This window comes from Globicephala melas, chromosome 8, assembly GCF_963455315.2.
Source record: "Globicephala melas chromosome 8, mGloMel1.2, whole genome shotgun sequence".
In the NCBI taxonomy this organism is placed as follows: domain Eukaryota; kingdom Metazoa; phylum Chordata; class Mammalia; order Artiodactyla; family Delphinidae; genus Globicephala; species Globicephala melas.
The window spans coordinates 7,655,058-7,680,871 of NC_083321.1; the positions used below are offsets into that span (position 1 = coordinate 7,655,058).

Consider the following 25,814-nt stretch of genomic DNA (forward strand, 5'->3'; position numbering starts at 1 on the left):
CAGGCACAGGTGGACCAGAGACCACCTGAGCACAGGTCTGGGGTGACTCAGTAGATGGGGCAGCTGGCGGGGACCCCGCTGGGCAGGAAAGGCCTCCTGCTGCACCCATGAGTGTGTTAGCTGGGGTGGGGGAGCTCGGGGCCCATCCCTTTCCATCTGAGCTCTTGCACTGGGTTTCCCCATAAGTGATGCCAGTGAGGGGGTTTGGGATGGTTTTTAGAGGGAGGCCCTGCCCTCGAGAAGCTCACTGGATGCCCAGACTTTGAGGCCTGAGGCCAGGCTGGGGGTGTCGGGGCCAGAGCTGGCTCTGGAGGCCTTCGGACCTGCGCTTGGCTCCTAATCTGCCCCTCCTAGCTGGGTGTCACAGGCACCCAGGCGCAGTTTCTCTGATCCTTAGATTTCCCGTATGTGAAATGGGGCAACAGCTACCACAAAGCGTTCAGGAAAAGATGAAACGAGACGATGCCTTGAGGCGTCCAGCACGGTGCCTGGCCCACAGCAGAGGCTGGAAAAGGCAGCCACTCGGCTGGCACTCAGGACAGGGAAGCTGGCCTGGGAAAGGGCCGTCCCAGGGAGGAAGTCCCCACCCCCTGCGCAGGCAGTCCCTGGGGGCTCATCACTGGAGTCGCCGAGGCACAGTCCTTGATTCACTCTCCCGTCTCCCTCGCACCAATGGCCCTCTGGTCTGTGTGGGAGCTGGGGACACGGGGAGGCGGACCACCCCAACGCTCTGGGGACTCACAGGCGTGTGGCCGCAGCCGTGGTAAGAATTTCACTGGAGACTTGGGTTGGGCGCTGGGCCCCAGAACAAGGCCATTGCCCTGGGTATGGGAGGCTGAGGCGGGGGATTTGTCAGGTAGGGAAGGTGGCAGAAGCATTCCGGGCAGAAGACCTGGCTGCGTGGCTGGAGTAGCGAGGGGGATGGGGAGGGCCCGAGCCGTCTCTCTGGTAAAGTTGAGGGGCGCTTGTGTGGAGCCCTCAGGGTGGCGTGAGAAGCTGGGGAGGTTTTGAGCGTGGCTGACGTCAGCCTGTGAGCTCAGGGCTGGTGAGGGGTGAGGAAGCATAGGGTCGGGTCGGGCCCCTGCTCCTCTCTCAGCAGCCTTGAGAGAGGGTCGGGTGATGGTGTACCGGGCAGCGTCCTGCCAATCACACCTTCCTTGGCCCCTTCTGTGTTCAGGGCGGCTCCTTAGATAGTGAGAGGCTGGGCTCGGCTGGAGGGGCAGCCCCCCGGCCCTCCGGAAATCGAGGCCTTCGCTCTCCTTCCGCAGAGAAGAGCCTCCTCCTGCCATCCCATCGCAGGCTTCCCAGGAGGCCTAAAGTCGTGTGGATTTCAGAACAGGACGCCCCTGGGTGCTGTGTGTTGCCTTCTTTACTGCCCTGTTCAGGAGAGGCACGGAGGGGTTATGTCTCGTGGGTGCAAGTCACGCCTGACCCCTGACATGTGTCCGTCCTGAAGACTTAGGAGATACTGCTGCCCTGCTCTCAGGGGCCCAGGACTGAGCTCCCTGAGCACATCGTGGGGGATGGGTGCACAGTGACAGCCTTGATAGACGTCTAGGGGCTTTAGTAGTAGAGTCTGGGGCCCGTGAGGACCTGCAGCACAGCCGTCACACCCTCAGCTCTCCCTCTCACGAAGTCCTACACCCTCCCTTCCCCTTGATCTCTCCCGAGGTGGAGCTGGGGGGTAGCTAGGGCATTTAGGTCTCAAATGGTGGAATGAAGGGTAGGGGACAAAGTCCATACTGTCAGCCGGGAGACCCAGCCCTTGGTCTCCAATCTCCCAAAAATGTGCTGTGTGACTCTGGGCCAGTCCTATCCCTCTCTGGGCCTCTGCTTCTCCCTCTGTCCAGCAGTAGGGGTGGCTGCCAGGCCTGCCCTCTTCTGGGGTTCTCTGGAGGGTGGAGGGGATGGCCCACTCACTGGCTCCACACATATTGGATAGTGTCGCGCAGCGGCAGGCTCTGGGTCTCGGGCAGCAGCAGTGCGGCCAGGCTGCTCGGCACTGGCACCGCCCCGTACACCAGCAGGGGTAGGGAGGCACCGTGTACACCCAGCAGCCGCAGCAGAGGCCCCAGGATGGCTCCCCCTCGGGCTGCCGTCTGGCCCAGGCCCACTGCGGTCATCCTGCCCGCACAGATGCACCTGTGAGGGGCCGCACTGCCTACCTGTGGCTTTGCCCTCTCACTCTGGCCCGGCCCTGCTCAGCCCAGAGAGGCGCCGTGGGTCAGGCTGGGTCGGGATGCACCTGGGCAGCCCTGAGACCACGTGAAAGAGAGATTCAAGGGGGAAGGGCCAGCCCCGCCTCACCTCGATGGTCAGTGCGTCCCGCACTGCCCTCTCCTGTTGACGGCAGCCGCCCTCTGTAGCTCCCGCAGGCCCCTCTCCAGCCTGCCCGTAAGGAGGAGCCACCGTGCTGAGCCTGCCGGCCACCTGGGGTGGGGCAGAGGGAGGGAAGTGGGAGGCGGAGACTGCCTGTGGTCCCCAGGGTCTGGCCTGCATGAGCCTCACTGCCCCCCGTCCCCTTCTGCCCCGAGGAGCGGCCTCACTGGCAGCCGAGGCTCAGGGTGGCTGAGGTCGGGGGAGGCAGCACAGGGCTCCGGGGCTGCGGAAGCCGCGCCCTCGGCACCCTCCTTCCCCTGCAGGCCACCCTTTCTCCCTCCTCCCTCCTCCCTCTCTTGGGCTGGGGTTGGGGGCCCCTGTTCTTGCTTCCTGCCTCCTTCCCAACCCCCTGGCCCTTCCCCAGCCTCGCCCGGGACCCAGGGCTGGTGGGCCTGCGTGCAGTAAGGACGCCCTCAATGGCTCCAGGACCGCAGTCCTGCAAGCCCACCAGGGTCCCCCACTGTCCAGCCCTCCCCTATGTCACACGGCCCTTCTGTTTATCCCCATGGCCACACCTTCCTGCCTGAGCTGGCCCCTCCCCAGGTGCCCCTCCCTGCAAACAGGTCCACACCCACCAGGGGAGGGGCTCAGGCCTGCAGCAGGGTCCTTGGTCCTGACATCACCAGCCCCGTCCACCTGCACCCATCAGTCACCAATGCCCCTCACCTCCAGCACCCCTTGCAGGTGACCGGCCCACTGCCCTTGCCTCACTTTTGGCCCTTTCGCCCATGCCCGGTGACAGTCGCCGCCTCTTGAGTGTCAGCCAGCCTCAGGCATCCCGGTGCCCCCTCCCCGTGGCAGGGCCCAGGCTCAGGGTGGGCCTAACAGTAACCTGTCTCCCACCCCCTCAACATCAAGCCCAGATCCCCTGCGCCATCCAGGCCTCGGAGCCCCCTCCGTGCCCACCACCGCGCACAGGCTCCTGCCTCCAGACGCAGGTCCCCCAGACAGACACGTTGCCCCCCCGCACCCCGCCCCCAGCAGCAGCCAGGGCGGGCCGCCTGCTCCACAGCCATGGGTCCCTGAGATCCTTGGGGGTTTGCAGAGCAGGGGAGAGAGGGGGACTCAAGCGCACATTAGAGGTAGAGTTGGCAAGACCCTGTGACCTGCTGGACTTGGGGTGCGGCAACCGTGAGGGAGAGGGAGGTGTCAGGTGTCAGGTACTCCAGTACCTGTGGGTGGGGGCCCGCCGTCAACGCTGGGGAGGCCCTGGGAGGAGCAGGGGCAAGGAGATGCTACGTTTGTGATGCCGAGACACTGGTAATGGGGACATCACGCGGGTGGCTGGAGGCCGGGGAGCGGCAGGACAGCGGAGGGGGTTGGGGGCCTGCAGTGTGTGGAGGGAGAGCAGTGGGCACAGGTGAGATCCCCGGAGAGAGAGCGTCGGTGCCCTTTTGGGCAGGGGCCGAGGGAGGGGAGCAGAGCGAGGGCGGCAGGGTCATTGGAGTGGGTTTGTGTGTGCAGACGCTTCTCACGAAGAGAAATTGGGTTGGAAGAGAGGCAGAGGAGCTGGCGGGAGCTGAGGGGCCAGGGGGGCCCATCCTCAGATGGGTCCACGTCCCCCACTGATGCGTCAGACCCCAAGCGTGGCTTGTGATGCTGTGATGCAGGGGGATTTCCTGCGGGCTCCACGTGGGCAGTGACCCTGTCCGTGCTGCTCATCGCTGTCACCCCTGCACCAGCCAGTCCCCCCCATGGTGGTTCTCAGTGCAATTTGTTGACGTGATGAAGTAGTGGAGTAATGAATACATGTGGGCACGTAGCACCTGTGTGCGCCTGTCTGCCAAGGAAAGTGGGGCTCAGCCCCGCGAGTCAGCCTCAGCATCAGAGAGCCGGGAGGGGTGCCCTGGACTCTGCATCACTGACATTTGCCCTTCACCCTCTTGTTATGGGGGTCAGTCTGCCATCCCAGAAGGCCACCTGTCAGGTACGAGTGCCCCGTCTCAGAGCCGCTGCGTGAGATGTGATTGCCTCCTGCGCTGGCAAGTGACTGCAAATTAGTTGCTAAAGGCTCCATATTAAGAACTTTTCTGCTCCAGGCTGTTGGGCTGGGAGAGATTTGTGGAGCCAGCCTTCCTCGTAGTGCGGGTGCAGGTGCCCTGTCCTCCACTGGGCCTCTGCTGTGCTCCTTTCTGCGGTGGCTGCAATGGCCAAGCGACTACCAGGTGCTGGGCCTGTATATATGTGATGAGCGAGGCTCAGCCCTACCCTGAAGGGCCATCCATCCATCCACCCACCTATTCATCCATCCATCCATCCACCCATCCACCCATCCATCCACCCAACCATGCACTCATCTATCTGTCTGCCTGTCTATCTATATATCTATCTCTCCATCCATCCAACAAATATTTACTGTGCACCTGCTGTGTGCCAGGAGCTTGGTCGGGGCCATGCCGGATTCATTTCAGGTCAGTGCAGACATTACCTAGCCTCCCATGTGTCAGCCCTGTGTGGAGGAAACCAGGGCCCCCTCTGACAATTGGGTTGTGGTCCTTGTCCTCTAGCAATAATGTCAGTACGTAAGGCTGACTGTGGCTGTGTTTGGGGGGGGGGGTGTGTGTGTGTGTGTGTGTGTGTGTGTGTGTGTGTGTGTGTGCGCGCGCGCTGGATCTTTGCATCCCATCCCCCATCTGGCCTAGTGCTGCCATGCCTGGCACGAAGGAGGGGCTCAGAAAACGTGCCTGGAGGCACACTTGCCAAGGCAGGCAATGACCGGAGAGGGGAAAGGGCCGACAGGTGATGGGAAAGAAGGCGGAGGGAGTGGAGACACGTGGGAGGAGCAGGGGAAGAAGCCCTGGGTTGAGTGGGTGAGCTGTGGCTGTACCAGGCTCCCGTGGCTCCCCTCCGGCCTCCTGCACCCCGGCCCTCTGCGCCCCGGGGGGAGGGTGGGCAGTTATCTCCTCCGAGGAGGGGGAAGGGTAGCACCCACCAGGGGTACACGAAGCAGAGGAAGAAGGGGGCGGAGCCCGCCAGCCGCAGCCGCGCTCAGTCGCGCACGCCGTAGGCCACTGCGGCCATCAGGACCTGGCCCAAGCTGAAGCCCAGGGCTTTCAAAGTCATTGCCGAGGCACGGGCTTGCGCCGATGTCCACTCCGTCACTGCAAGGAGACAAGTGGGTCAGCCTGGGAGGCTGCACGAGCAGCCCCTGCACGGCCCGGGTCGGGGGACCTACGGAGAGTGCCGGGGTTCATCATGACGCCCGCCACGGCGAAGGCCACCAGGAAGCGGAAGAGGCGGTACACGGTGAAGGTGTGGAGGAAAGCGGCTGCCGTGCCGCACATGGCCGTCGGAAAGTAGCTCCAGGTCAGCACCAGCCCGAGTCCGAACGTGCGGCACACGCACGAGGAGGGCGGCCGGGTCCGCGGTGTGCCCACCCTACGCTCGCCCGCTGAGCATAGCAGTGCTAAAGTGCCTCTCAGGGCCAGACCCACATTCTGCGTCCGTGGAGGGAGGGCTCGTGGGCAGCGCCCCCGCGGCCCAGGCAGGAGTGAAGACACTGGGCAGGGGGTGAGCTCCCTGTCAGCAGGGGCAGCCAAGCAGCAGCGGAAGGCAGGCACGTTGCTGAGCAGGTTTTAGCAGTGAACGTTTGATGAGGGCAATGACCTTTCACGGCCGCAGAGGAGGGTCAGTGAAACCGAGGCCTGGAGAGGGGCTGAGCTTTGCTCAGCGGCACAGCTGGAGGGTGTCAGAGCGAGACCCGGGAGCAGGTATTTCCACTGCAAGCGGAGTTTTCTCCCCAGGCCGGCTGCAAGAGGCCAGTTCAGGGCCCGTCAGGGCCAGGAGTCTGGGAGCACAGGGACAGTGAGGGGAAAGGGGGCCTCACTTGTTAGAGGCTTGGCGGCACACAGCAGCTCCCACCAGGATCCCGTCCAGGTAGATGGACTGGGCCGTGGGCTTCCAGGCCTCGGAGTCACACATCAGGTCCCCCTGGTGGGAGAGGAAGAGGATCTGAGCTCAGGAGGCTGGATAGCCCAGGTGGGAGGGGCGGAGGGCGCAGAGGAGCCAGATGGGAAGGCCCAGGGCACTGGGGCCGGGCGGCCGGCCTGGTGACCTCTGGGGCTGTCACCCCTTGCCTAAGCCCCTCCATGGCTCCCTACTGCCCACAGGTCCAGGATCAAGCCCTCTCTGGCCTCACCTGCCTCCTTTGCTTTGGCCCCTTGGCAGCAGCCACGCAACGCTGGCGCCTCCCCCCGCTTTCCCGAGGCCGCGTCCCTCCCGTTCCACAGAGAGGCCCCTTCTGCCTGCTGGGATGGGCCGCCTCTCCCGCTCTCCCTCATTTGCTGGATCCTGCCTCTGGGAACCCAGCGACTCTCCCCTGAGTCCCCTGAGACTCCTGGGTGGAGAGAGCTGCCCGAGTTGCAGCAGTAGGGCCGCCTGGGTATCAGACCTGCTCTAGTACCACCCGCTCTTCCACAGCCTGGGGACAGTGTCCGTCTGCAGGCTCATTCCTGCCACCAACCCCTGTAGGGCAATGTGGCCGAGGAGGAGCCAGAAGCCACCTGTGAGTGTGGAGGCCAGGGGTGGCGGGTCCCTCCTGGGACTGGGCCATTTTTGAGTCCAGCCAACTGTAATCTGTGACTTTGGCCTCTAAGGTGCTAGGACCTGGGGAGGGTCTTGGGGGAGGTGCTGCGGTCATAGACCCAGCCATCCACGTGTGGCTCCGTGGCAGCCTCGCTCCAGTTGGTGGCTGCAGGAGTTGCCAGGAGCTGCCACTGTGGTTGGCGGAAGCAGAGACACTGGTGGGGCTCGTGGTTGGGACCCGGTGGGATGGAGACGGCCAGGAGGGCCTCAGGGTCCAGGGCCCTGGGGACACTGGCCTGGGTAGTGCTGTTGTCCAGGAGGGGCGCCGAGCCACGGTGGCTGGGCATGGTGGCCGAGGAATTCTCCAGCATATTCTGAGTGGTGAGCCACATGGTGGGGACCACAAGGGCCACCATCTGGAGAACCTGGAACCTGCCCAGGCTGCCCACTCAGTCTGGGAGTTCGGAAAAGGCCATGGAGCCTGCCCAGGGGGCCAGTGGAGGTGCCCACTTCACAGAGGCCGGCCCAGGGCAGAGGGGCTGACGTGAGGGGCCTGCCTCCCCCGTGGCATCTCCTGCTCCGCCAGCCAGGCCACCTGGGGCATGGCGGTGGCGCCCGCTTCGCAGACCTGGCCCGCGGGTATCCGAGCGCCTGCTCAGCCGCCGTCACTCAGGGTGGCTCCGACGGGGACCTGAGCCTGTGAGGTGTGACCCTGAAGCCACCGGCATCTCCCCAGAGACGCAGCTGCCCCTGGATCTCTGGGAGAAGCTGAATTGGGGAAGTGGGGAAAGAGGAGGCTGAAGTCACCCAGGCTGGAGTTACTGTGTCCAGGTGACACTGTGGAAGAGGGGTTAGTAATCATTTCCTTGGTCAGTTTAACCCGGCTCTGAGGGAGGTGCAAATTCAAAGGCACGGCAGCTCCTGCCCCATGTGGGCTGGGAGGCCTTGGCTCTGCCCTGGTTGCCGTGAGGCTGCCGCCGCCCCCAGCATCCCTGCTGCCCCTTGGCCTGGCTCTGCCGGTGCTGAAGGCTGACCCAGGAGAAGCATTGCCCGGGGTCCTCTTAATCTGGGGGCTGGTACGACATCGTGCGCCGTGAGGACTTCTGTGTGTGTGTAGGCTGAGTCACTGGCAGACATCCAAGCACCACGCGTCCCAGCCAGTGTGACCCAGCCCTCCCCCCACGTCCCCTCGCTTGTACGTGTCCACTGTCATTGATGCTGCCCCACTTTGCGGTCACCCCCTCCTGAGTCCTTCATGGGGCTTTTAGTGTCACCAGACACCCCATGGGTTCCTCAAGTTCAGTGTTTCCCCAAGGTCTCTGCCCCCTCCCCAAATCTACTCCCAAATTCCGTGTCTTGTTTCATGCTTCCTGTTACTCACTTCCCAACCCCTCCAGTGGCCAAGCCCTACTAACTTCTCCTCCCCCACCTCTCTGTCTCCACAGCTGTCCCTTCCCTGGTCTTCCTGCCTCTGTTCCTGTCCCTGCAACCCATCTCCCACACTGCAAAACCCTCCTGTCAAATCCTGCTTAAAAGCCAGGGGGCACCCCCTCAGCAGCAGCTAGCCAATGTATCCCATGGCCAGGGTGGGGGTGGGGAAGCAATGCATGCTGGGGGGGAGGTCAAGAAAGATTGGACCTGAGCCAAGAGACACCCCCCCCCCCCGTGGTTGCAATAGTTAATTCTCCAGGCTAAAGGGCCAGAGGCCACAAAAGGGCAAAAAATGTGTGTGCATGTATACATGAGTGCATGGATGTGTGTACACACGTGGTGCATGGATGTGTGTGCATGTGTGTGTGCATGAGTGTATAGATGTATGTGCACATATATGTACATGAGTGTGTTCAAGTGTGTGTGTGACGTGTGGCAGGTAGAGAGTGGGCAATGGAGCAGTGATGGTGACCCAGCCATTTATTCTCATGTGCTTTGGAGCATGAGGCCCACCTATTTTAAGAATATCTCCCCTCCCACTGCTTCCTTTTGTCTTGCCCACTCTTCCCTTGGCCCATTCATGTAGCTCACAGGTACAACCTCCTCGCCTCCCTGGCCTCTGTACCCCAACTCACCCACTGCTTCCCACATGCACCCTGTGCTGACTCAGTGGGCTCCTGCCCTTACTCAGACAGTGCCCCTAGCCTAGAATGCTATCTCCAGGCTCACCCTTGGGCCACATCCTCCATGTACTACAAGAGCCTCCTCCTCCAGGGAGCTCTTCTTGATTATTCCTGCCTCCCCGTGGAGCTCAGAGTGGGCAGTGGAGCCCCCCTCTTCACACTGTCCTGCACCATTCTGTTATTGTCCAGCTGGCCTCAATTCCATCCAGTTCATGTTAGGCAGGGACCCTTCTTAAGAGCATCTTTGGAACCCAGGTTTGGACAGCAAACAAAGGTTCCATGAAGATGTGCTTCAGCTATTTTTAAAAACAACTTCTTTTTTTCTCCTGATAATAAAATTAATGTATGCCCCTTCCAAAAAATTCAAAACATATTGAAAGGTAAAAAGAAAACAAAGATCTCTCCTAAACTCACCAACCAGTGATCACCACTGGTAACAATTTGGTGTGAATACTTCCAGACTCTATTTTAGTCATTGTGTGTTCTGCTTCATAAGCCTGGAATGCAAACTAAGCTTAACATCTCCTTTTGTAAAGTCCAAATGAAAAGCCTCTGCCTTTTACCTAGTGATTCTAGCCTATTCACATTTATTGTGGTTATGGTCATGTTTGGCCTTTTGATGCTTTTTCTTCTTTACCATATTTTCCCTTTAAGTCTTTTCCTTGTTCCTATTTTCTGTGGAATCCATTGCTTTTTCTTGTTCTATTTTTCTTCTGTTGTGGTTTGGCAGTGACATATTTTATTTCTGTTAGCCTTATATTTGAACACACAAACTAGGAGCTCTTTTATACCATCTCCTCTCTTCAAACCTCCCACCTCCTCTTCTGTCCTCTCAATAAATGTCTTTTCTCCTTATTTCACTAAGAAAATAGAAGCCATCAGAAACCAACAATCTGAGTCTCTCACCGAAGCCAACAGGCCTCGGTGCCCCAACATTCTGCCTTCCATCCTGCCACCGTAAATGCCCTACACGTCCCCTCTCATTGTGGCCAGCTCCTCCCTGTGTGCCCTGCAGCCCACCTCTCCACCTTTTCAAGACTCCCCTTCCTCCCTGGCACCTGATTTTCCCTCCCTACGGGACAATTCCCATCAATGTACAAACATGCTGCTTTTTCCTCCAGTCCTCAAAAAAGCTCCCCTCACTTTCAACCTTGCATCTCTCTTCAGCTGCCACCCTCTTTTTCTGCTTCTATTTACTGTACCATTCCATAAAAGACTTGTCGACACCCATCTCCAATCTCTCTTCCCATTCTTTTTTGGATTCATCTTCATCAAGTTTTTGCCCTGTCACCCCATGGTCACCAATGATGTCCCTACAGCGAGTTCAGTGCCACTTTCTATTTTCATCTTACTTGAGCCATCACAGCCTCTGAGACTTCTCTTTTCATAAGACCCTTCTTCCCTGGGCCCCAGGGCTCGCCCGCCTCTCCTCCCCCTCCCCCGCTTCTCAATCCCTTTGACTGATTCCTCCTCTTCTCCCCACACTCTTACCCTTGAGGTCACGGGGCTCAGTACTTGGTCCTCTTCTCAGTCTCTCTCCTCTATCTTTGGGACAATTCACCTCTTCAAGGACCTCTTGTTGGAATGCTAGACTTTAATCCAACCCCCTAAACGTAGGGGCCTGTTGAAATACAGAAGGCCCCAGATGGAGCTGCTCCTGCTGGGGGTGCCATGGCAACAAAGGAAAACTTTGATAACATGCATGCCCCTGTAAGTGCTCCGCTTGACCAGAAATGCAGTGTATGCAGTCAGCCGGTCCCCAGACGACAAGCCAACCCTGGGCTTTATACTTATTGCCTTGTTGCTCCTCATTCCATTCACTATGTGGTCCCAGCCAATCTGATATTTTCTACTTTTCGCATCCTGTTCTTTATTCCTTATTTTGTAAAGCTTCCTGCCTTCCCCCTCCCTCATTTTGCAGTTCTCTGAATGGAGATGGTCCACGTCATGAAGTGTTGTGGGGGTTTTTTTGAAATTTTTATCTAATTCACCATTTAAAAAAAATTTTATTGGAGTATAGTTGATTTATAGTTAATTTTATAGTTTATTGTTGTGTTAGTTTCAAGTGTACAGCATAGTGATTCAGTTATACAGATACATATACTCATTCTTTTTCAGATTCCTTTTCCCATATAGGTTATTACAGAATATAGAGTAGAGTTCCCTGTGCTATACAATAGGTCCTTGCTGGTTATCTATTTTATATGTAGTAGTGTGTGTATGTTAATCCCAAGCTCCTAATTTATCTCTACCCCTGCCCACCACGTTTCCCCTTCGGTCACCACAAGTTTGTTTTCGAAATCTGTGAGTCTTTTCTGTTTTGTAAATAAGTTCATTTGTATAATTAAAAAAAATTAGATGCCACGTATGAGTGATATCATATATTTTCTTTCTCTGTCTGACTTACTTCACTTAGTATGATAATCTCTAGGTCTATCCGTGAAGTGTTAAATAAACTTTGTATCACCTCAGTTATCTTTAATCACTTTCTAATAGGCCTAACAGACGTCCCACAATTACCGAGGCCAAAGCTGAGCTCCCTGTAAACATGCTTCTCTGTGCCTTTCCTGTCTCAGCGGTCGGGGACTCCATCTTTCCAGCTGCTCAGGAAAAAACCCTGGAGCCATCCCTGTCATACTTCATATGCCATTTGCCAGGATGTCCTGTTGGCTTGACCTTAAAGCCATGCCTGGGCCATGCCCACTTCTCCCCTCCCCATCTGCTACCCCCGTGGCCCAAGCTGCTGCCGTGTTTCCCTGGATCATTGCAAGGGCCTCTTCACTGGTCTCCCTTCCTCCACCTTTGAGCCTCTGCCATCTATTCTCCACACGCACGCAGATAGAGGGATTCTGTCTTACTTCGTTAACAAAAAAAATTTATCAGTGTCAACCGAAGAAAGAAATGGAAAATTTTATTTGAGCCAAACTGAGGATTATAACCTGGGAGACAGTCTCTGAGAGAGCTCTAAGGACTGTTCTGAAGAGTTTAAGGGGGAGGCCAGTATAGACGTGATGTTGGCAAAGCGGGAACCTGCAATTGAGCACACATCTCAGGAGACGGTTGCCGTTAGTCACGAGGAACAGACATCTTAGTTAATGCTTTTCTAAATGTGAGAAGGTGCAAGAATCCGAGTTCATAAAAAATTTCTCCTGAAAATAGCTCATTAGCCAAAGGCCCGTTCTGCACGTTTTCCCAGAGCCTGAAGTGTTTCATCTTGATCTTTGCCCTGCCTTTTTTTTAGGGTTACTGTAGGTCAGAGACTGCAGTGGCAAACGACTGGATTCTTGTAGAACTGGATGGTAGGCAACGTTCTTTATTTCACAATCCCTTCCCTTTGGGACTTAATTTCGACCAAGGCTTAGGAGGCGCTCTGTGACCAATTTGTCCCATGGCGCTAGGAATGCTCATTCCCAGGTCAGGCGAGGATTTCATTGACAGGCCACTCAGTGTGCTATTCCTGGACTAGGCCCTGTTAACAGTAGCCAAGAGCCTCTGGGCTGCCTGTCTCATTAGTCTTTTATGGTCCAGGAAATTGTGCCCTCTTGTCACTTCTTCCCATACCTAGAGTTACACTGTTACAGTCATTGATCTTACAGAACTCGATGCTTGGTCTATTGTTTCAAGTCACCTAATCATCACTAATTCTATCAGAGGCTCAGTCATACATTGGGTAATGCAAGAGACAGTAATCTTATAAATAGACGGAATACAAGTAATATAGCCAGTAACCTTAATATGGTTGTAAGTATTTAAGCTAAGAACTTCCATTAGGTGTGGCCCAGTGTCTCCCCAGGCCATCTGACCAGTCTGTTCTGGGCTATACAGGGTGAGTGGTGGGTCATCTTGACTCCTTACAGGCTTGAGAAAAGAATGTTTTCTTCTAAGGAGTTACAGAGCTGGTGCCAGAAGGAGAAAACTGGATCTTTATGGTTGAGCAGGTACCTCTGCCATTGGGGAGGTCTGGTTCACACAGAACGTGGGGGCACTATGCACACCATGGGGAGGGAGGAGGCCAGAGGGCAGAGAAAAAGTTTTATGTTAAAATTTTTCTTGTCTTGCCTTAAGATGTGAATTTTTATTTCGTCAACTTCCATCAGACTGTGTCACTGCTGTGCAGGAAACCCAGCAGTGCCTCCTCATCTCACACAGAGTGAAAGTCAAAGTCCCCTCACTGTCAGCCTCTGCTATCTCTGTAAGCTCCTCTCCTGTCCTTCCTGCATCCACGCCAGCCCCACTGGCCTCCTCCTGTTGCTCCATGTCTCTGCCTCAGGGCCTTTGCACTTGCTGTTCCTTCTTCCAGGAACCCTTTTCTCCCAGAGAGGCACACAGCTCACTTCATCCAAGTCTTTGTGAAGAAGTCTCATTCTCAGCAAGGCCCTCCCTGACCCCCCTATTTATTTATTTAAAAATTTTATTGGAGTATAGTTGATTTACAACGTTGTGTTAGTTTCTACTGTATAGCAAAGTGAATCAGTTATACATATACATATATCCACTCTTTTTTAGATTCTTTTCCTATATAGGTCATTACAGAGTATTGAATAGAATTCCCTGTGCTATACAGTGGGTCCTTATATTTATCTATTTTAGATATAGTAGTGTGTATATGTCAACCCCAATGTCCCACTTTATCCCTCACCCCCTTTCCCCCTTGGTAACCATAGGTTTGTTTTCTACATCTGTGACTCTATTTCTGTTTTGTAAATAAGTTCATTTCTGACCCCCTATTTAAATGTTAACTGCCCCCAACCTCACACTCCCCAGCCTCCTTTCCTGCTTCTCTTCTCCCCATTGCCCTTCCCACCATCCAGCACATTTCATCTTTTACTCATGGATTCCCTTGTTGTCTGGCTTCCCACTGCTAGAATGTAAGCTCCTTGGAAGTGGGGGCCTGGTCAGTTTTGCTCACTGCTGTATCCCCTTCACCCGGAGCAAAGCCTGGCACTTAGGAGGCACTCAGCAAGTGTGGACTGAATGAATGAGCAAATACTTAAAGTGCACACTACAAACACAAACACATTCCAGAATTCATCAGAATCAACCTCCTCCTGATGGGAGGTGTTCCACGCCAGCATCCAGCTCACTGAGCTGCTCTTTACTTGAACTCATTCTGCTCTTCAGTCCTTCAGTTGAGACTCTGATTTTCAAACTGTGGGAATTTTAATTTCAGAATTTATACTTTTCATTTCCAAATTACTATTTGGTCCTTCCTACAACTGCCTGTTCTTGTTTCCTAACTTCCACTTCTTGTTTCATGGGTGGCATCATTTCCTTGATCTCTTAGAGGATATCAAGGGTGCTTTTCTCTTACTGTCGTGGACATTCATTCTTCACTGAGCATTGATTACGCACCAGCCACTGCTCTTGGCACTGGGGATGCAGCAGAGAACAAACAAGCTAAGTACCTGCCCTTGTGCTCCGTGGAGGCCATGCCGCTGGGGGAGGGGAAGCAAACCAAAAAATAGATGAATATAATCCAATGATGAGTAGTGGTCATGCCATGGAGAGGAACAAGGTGGCATAAGGGGTAAGAGTGAGGGGGTTCCTTTAGACACGGCAGTCAGGGAAGACCTCTCTGTGGAGGTGACATTGGAAGAGACACAAATAGGTAAGGGGACAAGGCACACAGATGCCTGGGGATAGAACATCCCTGGAAGAGAGAAGAGCAAATACAAAGGCCCTGGGGTGGGTGTGTGCCTGGTGTGCTCAAGGCTTGGTAAGGAGGCCGGGGACGGAATGGAGTGAGAGTAGGATGAGGTGAGCAGTTATGGGGCCAGAGCATATAGATCCTTATAGGGTCTTGAGGAGGGGAGCGATGTGGTCTGACATGTTTTAAAAAGATCCCTCTGGCTGCTGTGTGGAGAATGCACTGAAAAAGGAGCAGGTTAGGAGGGGGTCCTCAGGGCTGGTGTCCCCGTGAGCAAAGACGAGGGTCAGCTCTAGGACATTAGGGCAGGTGGGAGAAATGCTTAGACTCGGGGTATATTGTTTTATTTTGGGTTGGGTGTGGGTGCAGAGAGGGGAGGGAAGGTTGACCCTGTGGTCGGGCTGGTAAATGGGGGGCCATCTACTGAGATGGAGAACACTGGGGTGAAGCGAGTTTGAGGGGGTAGCGAACTGTCTGGCTTTGGATGCGATAAGACTGACCTGTCTAGGAATTGCCTGGTGGTCCAGTGCTTAGGACTTTGTGCTTCCACTGCAGGCGGCACGGGTTCGATCCCTAGTGGGGGAACTAAGATCCCGCAAGCCGCGTGGTGCGGCCAAAAAAACCGAAAAACCAAAAAGCAAAATAAACAAAACCTGACCTGTCTCTTGGAGGTCGCTATGCAGTGAGAGTTGGTATGTGGGGATAACGAGGGCTGAAAGGCATTTCAAGTCCAGGACTGGCTGAGCTCACCTAGGGAGTGACCTTTCACAGCAGGAAGATGAGGTCTGAGGCTGAGCCCTTGGTCTCCAGTGTTTAGAGGCCTGGAAGACAAGGTTCCAGTGAAAGAGAGTCTGGATCATGACCGTGGGGGTGAGCGGCGGGTGGAGGGAAGGTCAAGGAGCAGAGAGGTCAGGCAGTTGGGGCGAAGGGACCAGGGGTGGTGCTGTTGCAGGAATGTGTGGCATCCCCGCTCCGGAGCCAGCCCTGGTAAATACTGGGGGTTGTGACCAGTAAGATCACGTACTTTCCGAAAATGGGCACAGGCAAGCTGTTCAACAACATGTTTCCTTTTGTCTTTTTTTATGTGTTTTTTTGGACCTGGGGATGCGCCATGGACCTTTCTGGCCAGATGGTGCAGCAGGCTTTTTGTGATTCCTCCCAGCCCCAATGTCCTGCGGTGACAGCAGCTGCCCTTGGTCCCAGGCCAGGCAGGAGAAAGGCCAGTAGGAGTGCTCACTGTCAGTGACTCAGCAAAGTCCCCGGTGGCCAGGAAGGCTGGTTGCATCCAGGCAGGCGGCTGGAGGAGGTGGCAGCCACAGCCAGCTGAGTTTGCTTATGCCTCCGGGATCCCCAGCACTTGGGACAGAGTATAAAGCAGCACCTGAACTCCACTGTCCTCCCTTCCCTCAAGTGCTCTGAGACCAGATGGCAATTCTGGGAGGACAGCCTCAGTCGGTCCCTCTGAAGGTGTCTGCAGGCTCCGGCTCGTCACCCTTACTCAAAGCCTCCGATGACTCCCGAGCGCTTCAGAGACAAGGCCAAGCCAGCCAGAGCCCCCCTCCCCAGCCCATCTTCAGAGCCTTCACTTTGGCGCCTCCTTCACATGGCCTGAAGTGCCCTGCACCCGTCTTCCCTTGTGAGCCATTTCTTCTATCTGAGGGCCGTTGCCACCATCCCTCCACGCTTCGTCCTCCCTGTCCCTGCCCACCTCCACCGCAGCCCCCTGCCCACGGGAGGATCCTCCAGCTCTTCCCTCTGTTGGGTAATGGGCTGCACGCTTCCCAAGGGCCCGGACTGAGTCATTGTGCCCCTCACGGTGCTCACAGCAGGACGCAGCATGAGGACCAGGGCCCAGGCAGGATGCAGGGAGGCTGTGCGGTCTTCATGGTCTTGGTTTGAATTTGGGCTCTCAGGACCTTTTTGTTTCCCTCATCTGTAAATAGAGCATCATAACCCCCACTTCGCAAGGTTGTTTTCAGGACAAGAAGTCATGGTTCTTTGGAGGTCCTCACCGTCTCCCGCTGCCAGAGTGTCCAAGTAATTAGAGCCCCCAATACATGTGATGCCTGGAATTCTAACTCCTTCTCCAGAACCTCTGAAGATCTGGTCTCCTGGGTGTTACTTTTTCCAAACGATGACGATGATGATGATGATATCTAACGGTCTCATTAATGCTCCCCCCACCAAGCTTTATTGAAATGTAATTGACAAGTAACATTGTGTAAGTTTAAGGTGTACAATGTGTTGATTCGATACTTTTATAAATTGCAAAATGAGGACCACCATATATTAGCTGCTATCTCCATCCCGTCACATAGTTACCATTCCTTTTTGTGGTGAGAACGTGTAAGATCTACTCTCCTAGTAACATTCAAGCATATGATACGGTATTTTTTTTTTTTTTTTTTTTTGTGGTACGCAGGCCTCTTACTGCTGTGGCCTCTCCCACTGCGGAGCACAGGCTCCGGACGCGCAGGCTCAGCGGCCATGGCTCACGGGCCAAGCCGTTCCACGGCATGTGGGATCTTCCCAGACTGGGGCACGAACCCGCGTCCCCTGCATCGGCAGGCGGACTGTCAACCACTGAGCCACCAGGGAAGCCCTATGATACGGTATTATTAGCGATAATCACCATGCTGTATATTAGATCCCCGAACTTGTTAATCTTGTAACTGGAAGTTTGTACCCTTTAACCAACATCTTCCATTTCCCCTATGCCCCCAGCCCCTGGTAACCGCCATTCTACTCTGTTTCTCTAAGTTTTCCTTTTTTAGATTCCACATATAAGTGATATATTGAGTCTTTATATGTGTTGGGCATAATTCTAAGTCCTCTTCTTGTAATAACTCATTTAATCCTTCTGACAACGCTTTTAATTAGATATATGATTCTTATACCCATTTTTAGAGATGTGAAAACTGAAGCTCGTAGAGCTAAGTCTGGGTCATACAGCTACTCTGTGGCAGAATCAGGACTCCAATCCAGGTCTGTCCAGCTCCAGTGTTTATGTTTTTAACTCCTGAGATTGGCTGAAGGCTTTTGGGTAGCAAAGGAGGCCACCAGGTAGCATCCTTGCCTCAGCATCCTTGCCCCTCTCCCTGGGCTCCTGCTCCGTCAGATCAGCAGCTCCTTCCCTCACATCCTCTCTTCCTTGAGCCCAAGGGCCCCCTTCCCCTAGCTCAGAACCTCCTTAGAGGGAGCCCCAAATCAATCCCTCTCATAGCCCTTCTGGGGCCGGGGAAGAGATCCATTTACTTCCTGATGCTGCCAGCTTCACCTCTTCTCCTTCTGGACCAGACTCTAGCTTTACCTTTCTGTAGCCAAAAGGCCCAATAAAAGGTTTTACCAGACAGAAAAGTAGCCTTCCCTCCAAGCTAACTTCAGAGTCACCCGCTTCCACCTCTGGGGCACCGCGTGTGGCACCTGCCTGGTATCCAGTGGGCACTCATCAAGAGAACCCCTGCTTCCTGCCCCAGGCATCTCTCCCGAGCAGTCGCAGGCACTGGCTGCGTTGAAATGCATTTTCCTCTGGCTTCGAGGCTGCTGACCCCCGGGAGCAGGCGAGGCCGGGCCACCTGTGCGCACCCACCGCCCACGCGGAGGCCGCACAGTGGTGGAGTGGCTGCGGGCCACTGGCTCAGCAGCATCTCGGGCAGGCGGCCAAAGCTTGGGGGTAAGTATAGCATGGTTTTAATTGGCCCCCGTGTGCGGGCTGCCACAGCCCTGGTCACAGCCCCCCGTTTGTTTCGGCCTCCCAGGAGCCACCCCTCCTCCTCCCTCCCCTCCCCTTCCCCTCCCCCTTCCCCTCCTCCTCCCCGGGGTTCCTCTGGCCCATGGAACAGATCAGCTCTAAGTAGGTCAAGGAGAGCTTTGGGCAGCCGTGGCTCCGGCTCCTTCCCTTTCACGTGCCTGGCAGCTCCTGCAAGCTTAGCCTGCCTTCACCAAAGGGACTTCGCTCTCCTTGCTGCGTCAAAAAGATATTTCACGTTAAAAGTCAATGGGGAGATGTTAACCAGCCAGTCGGAATAAGGCTCGTCAGAATGCGAGCCGCTCAAACAGGATGAACTTTGCCCCGCTCTGCGCAGGGTCTTGACCACAGCTGGCAGCGACCAGCTGGCACATTTTAACAAGGCTGGATGTAAACGGCTGGCCCCCCCAGCCCTTGCACGATTTCCCTGGAACCTGTGCCACGGGGCCCCTGTGCCAGGGGTCCGGACCACCCCTGCTGGTCCCCCTGGTTCTCGGCCTTTAGGATTTCAGCATCTTTACTGAGTAAGTCATACGCTGGTTTAGCTGCATTCTTAGGAAGGCCTGGTCACTGTCTCTTTGATTTTGTGAGTTGCAGCCTTTTTTTTTTTTTTTTAAGGTTGGGGACCACGGTTTTATAAATTTATTTATTTTATTTTGTTTATTTTTGTTGTGTTGGGTCTTTGTTGCTGCGCGCGGGCTTTCTCTAGTTGCGGCGAGCGGGGGTTACTCTTCCTTGTAGTGCGCAGGCTTCTCATTGCGGTGGCTTCTCTTGTTGCGGAGCACAGGCTTTAGGTGCGAGGACTTCAGTAGTTGTGGCACATGGGCTTAGTTGCTCCGCGGCACATGGGATCTTCTTGGATGAGGGCTCGAACCTGTGTCCCCTGCATTGGCAGGCGGATTCTTAACCACTGCGCCACCAGGGAAGCCCTGTAGCCTATTGTTAAGAAGAGTAATTTTAGGTAGATGCAAGGAAAAGCTGCGGGGAGTGTAAGTGAAAGCGTGCGTGGATTTTGGCAAAATCCCTCTCATTTCACTGTAAAACACAGTGGCAGGACTTGGCCGGCAATGTGCAAACACACCGTGCAGTCAGAAGCTTTCTTTTCTGCTTCTGTGGATGAGACACGCACGGCCTGAGATCAGCGTAGCCAGTGCCGGCCATGGTTTTAACAAACCCCTGAATTCTCCTGAAACGAGAGGCAGTGTGGTTCGATGGTTACTCCCACAGATTCGGGAGCAGGCTGTCTGGATTTGAATTCCTGCTGTGCCCAATCTGTGTGGCCTTAGAAAAGGCATTAAGCCTCAGTTTCCTCCTCTGTAAAATGGGGATGATAATAGTTCTGATCTCATAAAGCTCTGTGAGGACTAAATCAGTTTATGTAGAGCACTTGTAACAGTCCCTGACGAGCAGTGAATGCCTGTTATTAATGTCACCATCCTCATCACCAACATCACCATCATCATTTTTTTTTGACCATGAGGACACATTCAGGGAACCCCAGAGACCAACTTGAGAAGGGCTCATAGGGAGTGAGGTTCGGTCCAGGGTCCGATCAGGCAGGGATAGATGTTGTTTGAAGGACAGGCACTCAACTGTACGCCATGGAGTGGGGCTGGCGTAAATCTAAGTCATTCGTCTTTTCACATATAACTAACGTTGCTTGACGGTTTTAACGAAGAACTCTTATTTTTCGAGGAAGAACATCTGTAATGCAGATGTCAGGGGGATTGGACCTTTGGACTCTCTCCCCATCTGTGCTATTTGAACAAAATGAAGGAGGGTTTTGCGGGGAGGGTGAAGGTGGGCTCCTGGCTCCTGGTTACTTCCTGTCCTGCTGGAGTCGCTGTCTACCACGGGCTTATGATTTCCTATGGTTCTATCCTGGCTGGGTCTGTACCTTGGAAACTGAATGTCAGCCCCCAGCCTTTATTTACACACACACACACACACGTGCCCACACACATATGCACCATTTGCCTAAATCCTAGAGGCTTAAGGAGACAGGGGGCATGTTTTCCGGCAGCCATGAGATCATGCCCGGGTGGAACTGGACAGCCTCGCTTGCTGGATGCCCTTGCCTCTGGGTTCGCTGGGCAGCCTCCGCCTTACCCTCTCTCAGCAGTTTTCTCCCGCCCCAGGATCATTCTGTCTTCTCTTTTGCTGCTGTTTCTCCTGCAAAAACTGGTGTCCTCAGGGTCTCACCCTGGCCCGCGTGACCTAGCCAAGGGAGTTTCCCAAGCCAAGACAGCTGTACCCCTGAGAAGTCAGTTCTCAGCTGTGAGGACGTGTGTGACTGGTGCTCCATTAGCACCGCCTCGGGCACCCAGCTGGGCACACAGCCTCAGCAGGGCCCCTGCCACCCACTGAGCCTGAAGGGACACGCATGGCTCCGGTGGGTGCCCTGCCCCCACCCTCTGTGCCAGGCCCAGGACCCCAGCGCAGCATCGCCAGGCTTTGGGTTGGGACCAGCACTGTCCCCAGCCCACACGAGACGAGGGGGAGAGTTGCACTGGGGGCCTGGGGGCTGCATCCCTCCTCTGTCCCTTGTTTCCACTTCTCTCTTGGCTTCATTCTTGCTGCAGATCTGTTTCCTCCACACAGGGGAAAGCGTGGCAGCCACCACCCCAGGACGTCAATTCTTGCTGCTCCGCCCCCAAAGAGGGCTGATTTTCCTTCTCCATTTTCCTTAGAAATGTCCCAGGAGAGGGCTTTGGTGGACCCAGTGAGGGCCCAGAGAACACGATGATGCCATGGGGAGGGAGGGGCCTGGGCGGGTAGCGAGTTCTGACATCTGTGCCAGGAAGAAGGGGGTGGGAAAAGGGGTGTTTGTGGATGGGTGGTGGGTCCACGCTCTAACTTGGGGGTTGCTCGGGGCTGTCCCCATGGACCCCAGGAAGGGTCAGGCTTTCGGCAGGTGGAGGCAAACGGAATGGAAACCCCACTGAACAACGGGGCGTTCTCTTCGGCCTCCTCACTCTCTTCTCTCCCATTCATTCATTCATTCACTCGTCATTCATTCACCCAACAAACAATTATTGGGTACCTTGAGTTGGGCCCTGGAGCAAAGCTCTGGGCATGTGGTGAGAACAAGACAGAAGCATTCCAGCCTGCAGGGTGGAGGGAGGGGGCCACATCTCTACTGCCTCCCCAATCACTAATTTCGTGAAGACAGATTCTAAGGGTGATGAAAGAAACGAAGAGGGTGTGGGGGCAACAGGGAGGGGTGGGGGGGCCCCAGCTGACGGTCAGGATGACCTCACGGAGGAGGGAGGAGCCTCACGCCCCATGGGGAAGGGGCTGAGCATCCAGGCTGGTGAGGCTGGGAGAGGAGAGTGGCTTGTCTCCTCCAGACGCCTCTGGCCCAAATGCTGTGCCTTCAACAACTGAGCCAACGTTGAACATTTTGGAGATTTCACATAAACATTGTGACCTCTGACTGACTGGCACCCCTGGGCTCACAAGCTCCAGGGCGACAGTGGTTGGGTCTGGGTGGTCACGGCCCCCAACCCCCTTGGGTTCTCCACCTGCCTCGTCTCCCCAGATGTGTGAGTTCACAACCCTCACTCTCCCCGAGGGGAAAACGCGTCACCCTCTCGGTAAAACGCCACCAGGCGGTCATTCAGACACACCGCACAAAGTCTCGGCAATTCCTCTTTCAAATTCCACTCCTGACCTTTCAGCAAATAAAAAGGGCTCTTCCTGCAAATCACGCCCCCCCCTTCCCATACCACTCCCCCAGGGGGTACTGCTGGCACCCCAGGCGATCCAGTCACCTCCTGCCCGGACCTGGTAGCCCTGAATGGGTCTCCCTGCCCCAGTCCCCCGCCTGGTCACCCATTCCCTTCTCCCAGCCAGAGCATCTTCCAGAATCAGGTCAGATCCCATCAGCCCTCCACTTAAAGCCTTGCATGGCCCCTTCTCACCAAGAGTAGAGTCAACAGTCCTCCTCACAGACACTGGCCCCAGGGACTGAGCCCTGCCACCTGCGTGACCCCAGAGCCCACTCTGTTCCCCATACTCATGCCCCTGGGCTCCACTGGCCTCCTGCCAGGCACCTGTGGCCTCAGTTGAGCTGGGAGCTGTCCCCCTGCAGATTCGCTGCTGCCTGAGGTTTGCTTTCAAGCTTAATGAATGAATAAAGGGGAGAAAAGGAGCAAACCACAGCCACGATCAATCATCGGCGAGGTTGTATCTCAAACACATAACACTGTTGTCGAAAGAAGTGGCTGAAGACTACGGGGTTCCATGCTGTTGTCGCCGTTGAGGAATGTGTGAGCAGGCGGCACATTTACGAGGAAAACACGAGAGTGTAGGCTAGCGGTTACCTTGCGTCACAGGTCGGGGGCCACCCAGGGGGCTGCTGAGTACTTGCAAGGCCGGATTTCTTAAATACATGAGTGTTTGATTATAATTTTTAAATTTACTTACAGTTTTCTTGAGGATAATTGACTGTACTTGTTTAAGTTTACAAAACATGTGTGCAATTTAATGCTTCTGGACGTAGCCACGCACCTGTGACACCACCTCCACAATCAAGATAATGAAGGTATCCATCACCCCAGAGATTCCCTGTTGCACCTTGGAAATCCCTCCTTCCCTCCCCTCCCCCGTCTCGGGCAACCGCTAATCTGCTTTCTGTCCCTAAAGATTAGTTTGCGTTTTCTAACATGTTGTAAAAGTACATGTCATTTGTATTTCATTGTATAGATATAGCAGATTTTGTTACCTGTTCACCTGCTGACTGACATTCGGGTCGTTTCCAGATTTGGGGAGTTGCAAATGAAGCTGCTGTGAACACTCAAGCGCGTGCCGTCGAGGGGGCGAATCCTCCCATTGCTGTCGGTAAATAAAAACAGCGGAGTGTCTGGGTCACGTGGCTGTCATAGGTGTAAGTTTTTAAGAAGCTGCCGTGCTGTTCTCCGTTCTCACCAACGCTTGGTCTTTTACATTTTTGCCCTTCTTGGGAGTGTGGTGGCATTTTGGGGCGGTTTTCATTTGCATCTTCCTAATGGTGTAGAGCATTTTTTCATATGCTTATTTGTCTTCCCTAGTTCCTCTTTGGTGAAGCATCTGTTCAAACCTTTTGCCCTGTTTTAAAATTGGATGATCTTTTTTTTATTGTTGAGTTGTAAGTGTTCTCTATCTTTTCTAGATAGAAGTCCTCTGTCAAATATAGATTTTTCAAATGTCTTCTCCAAAGTTTGTGGCTTGCCTTTTTATTTTTGTAACAGTCTCTTTGGAAAGCAGAAGTTCTGTTTTATGAAATCCAATATATCATTTTTTTCTTCTATCGCTCATTTTTTGTGTTCTATTGAAGATATCTTTGCCAAGCCCAAGGTGGCTAAGATTTTCTCCTGTTTTCTAAACTTCTAAAAGTGTTATAATTTTAACTCTTATGTTTAGGTCTATGATACATTTAAAGTTAATTTTGGGGGACTTCCCTGGTGGCGCAGTGTTTAACAATCCGCTTGCCAATGCAGACACAAGTTTGAGCTCTGGTCCGGGAAGATCCCACGTGCCGCGGGACAACTAAGCCCTGCGCCACAACTACTGAGCCTGCGCTCTAGAGCCCGTGAGCCACGACTACTGAAGCCGGCATGTCTAGAGCCCATGCTCCACAGCAAGAGAAGCCACCGCAGTGAGAAGCCCGCGCACCACAATGAAGAGTAGCCCCTGCTCGCCGCGACTAGAGAAAGCCCGCGCGCGGCAACAAAGACCCAATGCAGCCAATAAATAAATTTAAAAAAAGTTAAAGTTCATTTTTGCATACGGTGTGAAGTAGGGTTGAGTTTCTTCTCCCCTCCTTTCTTCTTTTCCTTCCTTCCTCCCTTCTTTCCTCCCTTCCTCCCTCCTTCTTTCTTCCTTTCTCTCTCTTTCTTTCCTGCCCCTCCCTCTTTCTCTCTCCTTTTCTTTTCTTTTTTCTTTTCTCTTTTTTTCTAGGGCTATCCAACTGTTCCAGCATCCTTTGCCATAAAAGATTATCCTTTCCCGATTTAATTCATTTGGCACCTTGGCTGAGAATCAATTAATCATTTATGCATGGCTCTATCGGAATTCTTGATTCTATTATATCAAACATAAGTTGTCCAGCTCTGTTCCTCTTTTCTTTTTTAATTAATTAATTAATTTTTAAATTTTATTTTGTTTTTGGCTGTGTTGGGTCTTCGTTGCTGCGTGCGGGCTTTCTCTAGTTGCGGCGAGCAGGGGTTACTCTTCGTTGCAGTGCACGGTCTTCTCATTGTGGTGGCTTCTCTTGTTGCGGAGCACGGGCTCTAGAGCGCAGGCTCAGTAGTTGTGGTGCATGGGCTTAGTTGCTTCACGGCATGTGGGATCTTCCTGGACCAGGGCTCGAACCCGTGTCGCCTGCATTGGCAGGTGGATTCTTAACCACTGCACCACCAGGAAAGTCCCGAGATTCTTGTTTTCTTTTTATTTAAAATCTTTTTTTTTAATTTTTAAATTTAATTTAATTTAATTTTTATACAGCAGGTTCTTATTAGTTATCTATTTTATACATATTAGTGTATATAAGTCAATCCCAATCTCCCAGTTCATCCCACCCCACTCGCCCCCCACCCTGCCACTTTACCCCCTTGGTGTCCATACGTTTGTTCTCTACATCTGTGTCTCTATTTCTGCCTTGCAAACCAGTTCATCTGTATCACTTTTCTAGGTTCCACATGTATGTGTTAATATGTGATATTTGTTTTCCTCTTTCTGACTTACTTCACTCTGTGTGACAGTCTCTAGATCCATCCACGTCTCTACAAATGATCCAACTTCGTTCTTTTTTATGGCTGAGTAATATTCCATTGTATATATGTACCACGACTTCTTTATCCATTTGTCTGTCGATGGGCATTTAGGTTGCTTCCATGATCTGACTATTGTGAATAGTGCTGCAATGAACATTGGGGTGCACGTGTCTTTTTGAATTATGGTTTTCTCTGGGCATATGCCCAGTAGTGGGGTTGCTGGGTCATATGGTAATTTTATTTTTAGTTTTTTAAGGAACCTCCATACTGTTCTCCACAGTGGTTGTATCAATTTCCATTCTCACCAACAGTGCAAGAGGGTTCCTTTTCTCCACACCCTCTCCAGCATGTGTTGTTTGTAGATTTTCTGATGATGCCCATTCTAACTGGTGTGAGGTGATAACCTCATTGTAGCTTTGATTTGCATTTCTCTAAAAATTAGTGATGTTGAGCAGCTTTTCATGTTCTTCTTGGCCATCTGTATGTCTTCTTTGGAGAAATGTCTATTTAGGTCTTGTGCCCATTTTTGGATTGGGTTGTTGGTTTTTTTTAATATTGAGCTGTATAAGCTGTTTATATATTTTGGAGATTAATCCTTTATTGGTTGATTCATTTGCAAATATTTTCTCCTATTCTGAGGTTGTCTT

General features: G+C 53.8%; 2 protein-coding genes and 1 long non-coding RNA gene across 3 annotated transcripts in view; 1 reads left to right on the top strand and 2 right to left on the bottom strand.

Moving 5' to 3' along the window:
* Positions 1–1,313: 1,313 nt before the first annotated feature.
* Positions 1,314–25,814, bottom strand: part of LOC115840698 (solute carrier family 22 member 11-like) — a 45,761-nt gene continuing 21,260 nt past the window's right edge. The window contains 2 exon segments of the mRNA XM_060303980.1: positions 1,314–1,377; positions 1,921–2,124. Of these exon segments, the coding sequence (XP_060159963.1) occupies positions 1,314–1,377; positions 1,921–2,124 (268 nt within the window).
* On the bottom strand, positions 2,202–7,379 carry LOC138842779 (solute carrier family 22 member 12-like). Its single transcript, XM_070046173.1, is given in 7 exon segments — positions 2,202–2,255; positions 2,308–2,336; positions 2,339–2,430; positions 5,312–5,480; positions 5,555–5,709; positions 6,206–6,308; positions 6,980–7,379. Coding segments are annotated over 7 exon segments (1,002 nt in total).
* LOC132597657 (uncharacterized) lies at positions 22,852–24,038 on the top strand. Its single transcript, XR_009564802.1, has 3 exons — positions 22,852–22,958; positions 23,176–23,300; positions 23,893–24,038. It is a non-coding gene; the product is annotated as an uncharacterized lncRNA (long non-coding RNA).